Source organism: Rhagoletis pomonella, unplaced genomic scaffold (assembly GCF_013731165.1).
Source record: "Rhagoletis pomonella isolate Grant_MI unplaced genomic scaffold, Rhpom_1.0 Rhpom_scaffold_00001, whole genome shotgun sequence".
Taxonomy (NCBI): Eukaryota; Metazoa; Arthropoda; class Insecta; order Diptera; family Tephritidae; genus Rhagoletis; species Rhagoletis pomonella.
In genome coordinates, this window is record NW_023458555.1 from 49,828,558 (window position 1) to 49,838,794 (window position 10,237).

At 35.9% G+C, this 10,237-nt stretch overlaps 1 protein-coding gene across 1 annotated transcript; it reads right to left on the reverse strand.

Annotated features, from left to right (window-relative positions):
- Positions 1 to 1,078: 1,078 nt before the first annotated feature.
- LOC118751427 (odorant receptor 83a) lies at positions 1,079 to 4,925 on the reverse strand. Its single transcript, XM_036486256.1, has 6 exons — positions 4,471 to 4,925; positions 4,225 to 4,388; positions 3,947 to 4,146; positions 1,571 to 1,859; positions 1,225 to 1,491; positions 1,079 to 1,169 (listed from the first exon to the last, which is right to left on the reverse strand). Exons 1-6 carry the CDS (start codon positions 4,907 to 4,909, stop codon positions 1,098 to 1,100), a joined length of 1,431 nt encoding a protein of 476 aa, XP_036342149.1. The 5' UTR covers positions 4,910 to 4,925; the 3' UTR covers positions 1,079 to 1,097.
- Positions 4,926 to 10,237: the final 5,312 nt, after the last annotated feature.

Below are 10,237 nucleotides of genomic sequence, written 5' to 3' on the forward strand. Positions count from 1 at the left end.
CTATGTCTTTCTAACGCCGAGGAGCCAAGAAGATAAACGCAATGCACTTGGCAGTAGCCCAGGTCTAGGCACTCCTTGCCTTCATGTTTACAATGGAGGTTCTGGAAACATTACTGATTCAAAGGCCAATAAATGGGCTTGAATCATAGCAGCAGCAAGGTAATTTGAGACTTGTTGATCAAAAAGCCCGAAGTATGGGCAGTGCGTCAAAGTGACATTGAATATCTTAGAATTACACAGTTTCAAAGTTGGTATCAGTACAGACGACTCTGGAAATTAGTGACAGATCCAGATCACAGACATTGTCTTTGTGGAGGCATAATACCAATGTCAGAAGAAATGACTTCCAATGATCACTGGCCGCGATGCAAACGCCTAAAAAGTGAAAAGGAGCAGCAAATAATAAGTGAATAACGTAGTGTCCATAATAGTGACCATAGGCTAATATTCCTTACTAGGGGCAGAGAAGAGTTCCTTAACATAACTCAATAGACAGAATTATACAGTTTGTGCAAGGTATAGAGATACAGAAATGTCTCAAGCATGACCTGTCCTTGTCATCCACATTGTAAAATGAGCAAAATTGTAAAATGTGGTAGATTTTAAGCTTACGGTGGTAGATGCGGTAGAAACGCACTTTAGCAAAAAAATGGTTTATCTACCACAAAAGTGGTATATTCCGCACACTGACCTCTAGGCTGTGTTGCCTCGACAACACAGTGTCATAGCTCAATTGTGCCATCTCATTGAGCCGACTCATTAAAATAAGCTTGAGTAATTGAGTCAACTCGCTTAAATTCAAATCGTTACACAGCCCTGGTATCCAGGGAATCTTTGTCTTAACGAACACCAAGATCTAGATAGGTATAGAACATGGAGCGAGGAGACGTGGAAAGGCTGGCTAGATGGCATAACTTTTGTTTGATCGTTCTTGTAATCATAAGTTCTTTTGGAATGCATTAGAGTTTAACTTAATTCCAAAATCTGATCTTACTACCGAAATTAAAACGATTCAAATCAAGAAAAAATAAAACATTTTTATTAATTTTAATTTTTTTAATCTTTCGTTCACTTTTTTTATGAATGAGTATTTATACTTATTTTGGGTGTGATTCTCTCTGATCCATTTTTTGTAGAATAGTCAAGATCGAGAACGATGTAGTTAAAATCTAAAAGAAATTCAAACTTTCATTAAAATATAAAATTAGGACTCAGTATACTTACACTGCGAAACTTCTCCACATTCAAGCTATACATTTTTCCGCCGGTCAATCGGAAAGGACGCTGCGCATTGAGTATGAAAAAGAGGACGTCCTGCTTTATTTCACGCGAATGCAAGTACCATGGACTACGTTGTAGGGCTTCATCACACCGCTGGCTATTTAAAAATATAATTTCACCCGAATAACAGATCATAAACATTTCCCATAGAGCCAAGATCAGATACTGGCTAAGTGAGAGAATGCGAACAAACGAATTGGCAGCAGTCGACTTTGAAAAAGAACAAGAAAATTATAATAAAAAAGCTGACATAAATTTGGATATAAATTTGTTGACGAATTAATTGCACCTTAACCCACGAAAATGAGACTAAGCAAACGAGCAAAGTCACTTCTAATGTTTTGAGAAACCAAATGAAAGTGTATAGCTTCTCCAACTCTTCAAGGCCAGAAAGTATGTAACGGTGATGTATTATGCAGGGCACAAATGCACGTTTGAATGCGGCATAGAAGCTTCTGGGTTTCGATGATTTCACATCCAACAAATGTGGTATGCAATCTAAATCGGTGGTATGTTCCTTAGCGCTATAATATTGATTGAGCTCGGAGTTGGCGCTTTGTTGTTTGTTGCGTAGAGCGCTGAAAATTAAGCGAAATGTTGAATGAAGGAAAATAATATGAGATTGATGGTAGGGTAATAGGGGAAAAAGAAAGGAAAAGGCGGTTAAGAAGTATAAAACCCAAAACATAATAATTATAGAGAGAAAACGAGTAGGTATAAATTAAAGAGTGAGATTTTAGTAGGGAATACTAGTCAGGAAGATCGACCCATCTCGGAAGCCAGTTCTAAGTTGAACATGCATTGAAAATGTGCTGAGATAGGGCGTTTCTGAATCGGCAGCTGAGATAGTGCGTTCTGCAACCCAATTTGAGATAGAGTGTTATTCTGCTATACGGCGTGCTTGAAAAGTTTCGCTAGTTTCGAACTAGCTCGAAATTATCCCGAAATATTCCCAAAATTCTCCTGAAATAGGCCTTAAATGGTTTTGAAAAAGTCCGGAACTTGTCCCGAAAGCATCTTCCGAACCGGAAATGGTCACAATGGTTACTAGTTACAAAATTATCACGAACAAGTCCCGAAATGTTCCTGAATTAGTCTTGGAATGGTCCTGAAATATCTAGTCGTGAACTGTGCCGAAATGAAATCGAACTAGCCCCAAAAATATTCTCAAACTAGCGTCAAGTGGTCCGAAACTACTCTCGAGTGATCCAGAATTAGCCCCGAAACGGTCATGAAATAGTCGCGAACTAGCCTCGAGATGCTTTATTTCTTCGCATGGCGTAGCTTTTCACCAGGTTCAGCGCGTTCGAAAGAAGACAAGCTCTTTATACGAGTATGCCTGTAAGATTGATAGATACACCAATCCTCACTGATTTACTATTTAATTTCTAGTTTTTCACTACTCCTGCATGAGACACCGGAATCCCGTGAGAAAACTGAAAAAATCTAATTTTCGAATGTCTAGGCTGCATTAAGGTTCACTTTCGAATACTTTTTACCGATACAAGACTACTCCGATTTTTGTTTAGTCGCGGTTCATCCTGTTCACAGGTTTTTATGATACAAGCGTCCAGACCCACACAAAACACAAGACCGGAGTGTTAATTGAGTTCTGGCTGCGGTTTAGTGAAACGACATTCGGTTTCAGATAGCATTGTCCTGATTTACATCGATGGCTCCAAGTAAGACCTCAAAGTGAGAAGTGAGGTATACTCGCAAGAGCTTCCTCTCAGCCTCAGTTTTCGTGACAGATATAGTGCCAGATCACTGTGATATAAAAGGAAATTGCATGACGTATAAACTGACAAGGAAGGGAACCTTATCGTCTCTGGTTAGTGCTGCTCCCAACGTAGGTATTTCGCTATCATCTTGCAAATGAGGGCCGGAAAATACCTGTACCTAACAGGCGAATAGAAGATGGTATACATATCCCAAATGTAGGATACCACATGACTGGCCTATATTAGATACAAAATCTAGTCCATTGCTCAGACTGGTGCGATCACTTCTCCGACATTTAATTAAGATTGTTTCAGGCCACTGCGTGATGGGATCAGAAGCAAACAGAATGGATCTAGCTGCCGTGACGCAGAGTAAATCGAGATTGTACTTATGTCGCATCCCTGATTTCGCGAGCAGTCCGCTGACATTCGTTCTATTACTATTTTCTCGAGTAGCTGAAAAAGGAAATATGTAAAACGTCCCTCTTGCAGGACACAATTTGCTCATCCTCTTTCCAAAGCCACCACACATCACCTACGAGAAACTGCATAGTATGACTGAGATTGGCTAATCGAGCGTTGAAAATTGTCGGGGCGTGTCAGAAAACCTTAAAAAAAGTTATGGTATAAAGCTTAGTCAGACCTGTAATGGCATGGTATGGTAGCGTAGTACTATGATTAAAACCACGGTTTGCCGCTTTCCCAGAAATCTAGTCCAATGCAATCCTATAGATAATAAGAAAGCAGAAGCTTAAAGCAGACGTGCAAAGGTTGCTGGTGAGGAAAATGAAAGAAAGAAAAATATGTGCAATACTCGTATACGTACTACATATGTATATCGAAAATGAAAAAATAATTTAAACAAAATTAAAAAAAAGAAACTAAATATCTATTGTTAAACTCAACGAAAAACGATCATAGTGATTAATAAAATCTGAGCTTACATAAGTTCCGACATTGGTTTCCTCAAATTAAGGTAAGTTGTAGCTAAAATATTCTTCAAACTGCAGTTAAGGATGTCGAATTGCCCAGAAAATAGCACAGAAACAAGTAAAAAGAAAGAACTGGTGCAACCAAAAGCACCGGCGATTTGTAGTTGTCCAATAACTTGAAGTAAGTAAACGATTTCATAAACAATTGGAACCTGGAAGGGGTTTAAAAGTAAGCGTGAAAAAACGAGATCAAAAAGGGAATACAAAAGTTTCTCTTCGCAAAAGCACACCTTATAATCGATGGGATACCAGCAGGCAAGCGGCAGAGTCCGTTCTTGATTAAATATAGGAACAAACAGCCAAAATCCGGCGCCAGCATAACAGCAAAACATAAACACTGTAATCCAAGTGTTGGACAATGCTGCAGATTCCTTAATTGTTACATAAGTGAATCCTTAATGATAGATTTTTTTTTACAGATTTATAGATTTTTTATAAATTTTTCAAGCTCACGTATTTAATATTTATTTGCTTACCTGCAGCTGAGTGCATGCGACTTTCAGCGTTCAAATATTCCATTAAATATCCTAAGCGTTTCGCTTGAACGCGCTTGAAAAATATTTTAATAATAAGCGCCCATGTATAGATAATGGCTTGTAGCATACAACTAACGATTAGTTCTAAATCATCTTTATCCTGATTTCGATATATTGTGCATATGAAGAGTATGTCGATATGTAGTAATGTGAAATATAAAAACAGCTCATAAATCCAATCCAAAGTAATGGCCATAAATCGTAGGAACACTGGAAAATAACTTTCGAGCGGCAGCCGATACATAGCGCAGAACCACAAATTCCAACGCATGAATTTGAACATATCATGGCGTTGCAAATAGGTCGGACATCCTTTGTGCTCTGCGTTAAGCAGCGCAGTAACTCTCCGTTGAGGTGTTTTCTTCCGGCTGTATTCCATTTGAGTTTTATTATTTAAAGAAATAGTTAGAGGTTTGTGACGGCTTTTATATGGAATTTGTATGCAGTACTAACTTTGTTTATAAGTATGTATGCATCTGTGCAAGGTACACGCACCCAGTAGGAATTAATTGAGTGATTTTCCCTGAATTCAAAATCATAACTTTAAACAGAGAACAATTCCGAGTTCAACTAAGTCCTTAATATGTATGTACAGTTCGAGAGTTAGGATAGAAGGAAATATTTTAGATGGTGACATGAATGTGCGTCGTGTGCGTATTACCACTCCGCAGGGCCAAGTTTCGATCCCTGGTCAAAGCAACATCGCAAACAAATATAGAAAAAATGGCGTGTTCTTAACACTTCGGCCAGCAAAGACAAAACACCGAGTATATTGATGCCTTGAAAAAGCTCTTCACAAAATCCATTTGTCATTCGGAGGCGGCGTAAAGGGCTTTAAAGAGGGCGGAGGGAGGGATAAAGAGGCGGTGAGCGTGCATGGCTCATGATGCGTGCGCGCTGTGACAAGTGTTGCTGTAAGGAATAAACAAAAAAGATCTAAAAAATGTTTGTCTTAGAAATATTTTCTTCAACAAATGAATTTTCGAAAATATAAACGAAATGGAAAGCACTCATTAATTTTTAATGCAACTTGGATATTCATAATGCTTTAATTAAAAAAAATCTTTTTTAACAACAACAATAATTTCCTTAACTTTCGTCAAATACTTTAAGAAAATGAGTTTTGAAAAAAGAGTGTTTAAAAATGTAATTGCTTATAGAAACTTTAAAAATCAAATTTTTTTCAAAAAATTCTCAGAATCCCTTTCCCATCAATAAACCTATATACTCACAAATTTTCACGCAAAAATTCCAACTTGACTGAAATTTGAGGTCCAGTTGACTAATTTTCACCCAGTTGTAAGAAGGTGCGTCTATTTGTGTGATAATATCAAGGCGCACACCTCAAATCGATGGAGAAGCTCGGGTAAACACTTAGCAAAAAGTGTAAGCACCAAAATATTACTTTTATTACATTTTCACTTCATGATATAAGACGGTAGCAGTTTTTTTTTTAATCGCTCCGCTCCGGTATTCTATTTCGCTCCCAGCCCTGCTCTTGCCCCACTCCCCGCTTTGATGTAGAAATTCATCTAGATTCTCCAGGGAAACTGCTGCATCCAAAATAAAATTAATAAAATTGGCGAGTTCATTAACAAGAACGGAAATTTATTTAACAGAATTGTAAATTTATTACCTGAACATTTTTTTTAAATTGCTATTGAGTTTGGGGAGGTTATTATTGAAAATTTTTGTGAAAAAACAACAACATAAATATTTAAAAATAAATTGTTACTAGTCCAGGAAAAAAATACAAATTTTTTTTGGGATCTAGGGAGCAAATTAATTTTTTTAGCTCTTTGCTCTAGCTCCGCTCCAGATAAAATTCTTTGCTCCTTAGCTCCTTGCTGCTTTGCTCCGCTTCGCTCCGAAGCCCTGGGTGACAGCGAGATATCACTTATATTGTCCATTGTGTTACCACTAAGTAGTAAACGGTTCCTGGATGGGTAACTGTAGGTAATCCATATGAAGTTGTTAGGAAAAGTAACATAAGTGAAACCTTAGGCAAGCCAAAGTAGGCCAGCTAAGAAGGATTTATTGAAAAGATTTCACCTCGTCATTCACAAAGCAGCTGCGGCAATAAGAGCACGATAGGATATTAAGCCATACCGCAAGGGGCTCCTAATGGCGCTAAGCTAGCTGCAGACATTTCTTTGACCGCCTACTGTCGACTACCAAGCAGCACTTTATAATTTTATATGCCAGGGTTTTCGCTCAGCACTCTCTGACCCGACTATATGTAAGCCCTTCTATCCAGGTATAATGCACCGATTACCACATGAACTCCTACTCGCTCCTAACCCGGAGATATGGCTATCCAATTTATCAGGCATACAGTTTTTGGCAACGTAATTACCTTTTTTTTAAGTAGATCGAAACGATTGGGAGAGAGGTCTGACATTCTTCGACCAGTTTCGATCATACCATGCGCAAAACCTAGAGCCTTGGTTGCTGCTTGGCTATCAGAGTAAATACTTGCCCCTCTTATTGGTAGTTTTCTGATCCGTAGCAAGTCGGTTTCCTCTGCGAAGATATTAATTGAACCTCTTCTTCAGAGGTTGCCACCTTTTTTAATGAGATGTATGTATGTGGAAAAGAATCCGTTCGGGGCCAGCTTCGGTACCGAAAGCAATATCTATGCTTTCTATATCATATAGTAATAAATGGCCCGGAGAACACCGCTGATTCTAACAAGGGCGGCCTTTTGTACGACCTTTCATTTTTTAACAAAATATACTTTTCTAGTGAATATAACCACCTTTAAGTTCTTTTGACGTCATTTCCTCGATAACTGACTGGTGGTAAGTGATCTTGCTTGGAACCTGGGATATATGCTCCAGCTGGCATATGTATTTACTCCCCTATTATCAGTGGTACTAAGTAAATACTTACACGAAAAAAATAAATAAGTATTATCTAATATATAAAAATCTCGTGTCACAGTGTTTGTGGTTGGACTCCTCCAAAACGGCCGATTTGTATGAAATTTTTCGTGTATATTTGGTTGGTATGAAAATAGGTCACAAGGTATATTTCACATCACTAAGTGAAGGGGGCGTTGCACCTCCCATACAAACAGAATTTTTCATACGGCATATCTCTCAAAGTGTTCATTGTAGAGTACTGGAACTTGGTATTGAGATATGTATAATGAAATCAATCGCACACTCATGGAGAAAAGTGGGGCTATTTGAAAAGGGGACCTTGTGCCTTTTAAACGTACTGGTAATTTTACCTATCTTTGTATGTACACTGGCGGTCAAAATTGGATAAGTGGTGGCTTTGTTTTTAATATTTACAATGTTTGTCAAGCTAGATTTTTTTGTTATTTTTTTATAAAAATATGGCTCATGTTTTAACAAAATCTATATAAAGCACACTTTCAAACTTTATACAGAATAAAAAAAATTCACAAATTTTTATATAAATTTCGAGCTTTTTAACAAGAATTTTTATAAATTTTTTGCTGTTAAACGGACTATATAATTTTACTAAAATAAGCGCAAACTTTGAGCGGCTAAAAAATCGCATTGACTTGTAATAATTTTTTTTTTGCTGACGGTTTTTAGGTTTTTTTTCATATAAACTGCGAAATTTAGGAAAACTGGCGCTGGCTTTTTTATTTTTCTCGCAAACGGTCCTGCGCATATTATTCCATAAGAAATTCAGGTTTATATGAAAAAAGTGCAAAACGCTGTAAAAACAAAAAAAATATTTAAAATCAATGCGATTTTTTAGCCGCTCAAAACTTGCACCTATTTTATTACAGTTGTATAAGCCTGTTAACTGCATACCCAAACAGTTAATAAACTATAAAAACTAATTTTGTGACAACTAATTTCTAGAATGCTACTAAATAGAAAGTTTTTCAAAGAAAATAGGATAAATACAAAATGAAGAATATGAAAGGGGAGTTAGTCAGTCGAATTTTAGTAGAAGCCATATGATATTTGACAAATCCACGGAAAGGACTAAAGACAAGAGTTGAAATTGAGAACAAGACGTAGAAAATTTTTCAACGAATAATAAGTAAACTAGATAATTTATCATAAAACAGAGAATAAAAATATAGCGATTGCAAAAATATTACAACTAAATACTGGGCTATATGAAAAGTCTCTGCGGATTTTTATCACTATGCAGGTTTGATGGCATGCATTTATTTGCATTAATTTATTTTTTTGTGTTCTCCATATATTTTTTTGATTTCAAATGTATTTCCACAAGGGCTTTACATTTCTACCCATTTCCTATTGCAATTAAATGTGGAATTGTTTACACCTAAAACCGAACCAAAATGAGTGGTGGTCGTGTGACAATAATTGCTCAATTAAAATTGTTAGCAAAGACAAAAGTTTATGCTTGGGCCTCATAAAGAAAACTTTCAAAAGGATTATTCACGCAGCGGACCAAAACTTGAAATAGGATACTGTAACTAAAGCCCAATGAGTAACTGGCACATAATAACTACATATGTATGGACATAATCAAATTTGATTTCCTTTAATATCGCTATACATTTTTTATAAATAATAAATTTAACTTAATTGGTTTCCTCCAAAAATGCTTGACTTTTACTTACTTGCTTTTGACCTGTTATTTTCATGACACTTAATTTTTAGTTTTCTGCGGTAGAGTTTAAGTTTTCACATACCGTATGCTATGAATACTTTCTTTTTGACTTTCTTATATAGTGATTATACTTTTTTTTTTTCGAAAACGTCGATCAATGCCATTATTTATGTATGAATGCATAAGGAATGAGGCATAATTAAAGTTATTTTGAAACCCACCAAAAACTTAGGATAATTTAAGGATATAACCCTTTGGATAATTCTTATGTTTTCAAAGTTAGTTGGTCTAAATATATAAATAGATAAATAGTATCATGAATTTCGTTTATTAAATCAATGTAAGAATTCATGAGTATTAAATTGTACGTTTCCACTTTTAAAGCTTCAGCTGGATTCGGAAAATTATGCGAACTTTTATTACATTCAATTTGTTGTCCTTTTGAAGTTTGCATGAAATGCTCTTCAATTGACAAGTGTAGATAACGAATGGGCAAATGTATGCCAAGTGGGAGACGATCAAATCCACATTCGAATGCCTTTTCACGTCTCTGACAGGCAAATTTCTTTGAATGGGATAACTCCTCCTCTACACACAAAGAAAAAACATAGTTAAATCGAACAAAGTTGACTTGGTTGAAAATTTTTGTATGGAGTTCAAGAAACTTGCGCAATCAACCAGAGTACTTTTGCAATTTATACCCGACAAAAGAAAACTAAGTTTAGGTAATTTATAACCTAAGCACTTTGGCTGATAAAAAACGAGGTGGTTTTAACTAAGTTATTTTAGGCATTTTTTTATATGGACTTTGAAAACTATGTTTAAATTAGGGGAGGGGGTAAGTTTTTTGAGTGGAATTCCAAAATTTTCTAACTTTCAAAACTTTGTGAATTTGAAAAAAATTTTTCAAAGATTTTGAGAATAGTAGGAATTGCAGGAATTCGAACAAATTTTTTCTATGTAAAAGTGTCGAATATACAAAATTGATCAAATGAAATTAAAAGCTTTCTAATGTTGAAAACATTTTCATATTTCATCGTTGTTGAAAATTTAAAAAATTTCGTAACTCTTGAAGATTCAAAAAATTTTTGGACGTTGATATTTTTAAAATTTTCAAAAAATTTAAAATTCTTCA

Excerpts from the sequence above, each read along its gene's own strand:
- LOC118751427 (XM_036486256.1), bottom strand. The coding sequence starts at position 4,909 with ATGGAATACAGCCGGAAGAAAACACCTCAACGGAGAGTTACTGCGCTG. Across the intron at positions 4,147-4,224 it reads GGTATCCCATCGATTATAAG|GTTCCAATTGTTTATGAAAT; the intron begins GTGTGCTTTTGC and ends AACCCCTTCCAG. Across the intron at positions 1,860-3,946 it reads AAACCAATGTCGGAACTTAT|CGCTCTACGCAACAAACAAC; the intron begins GTAAGCTCAGAT and ends CTTAATTTTCAG.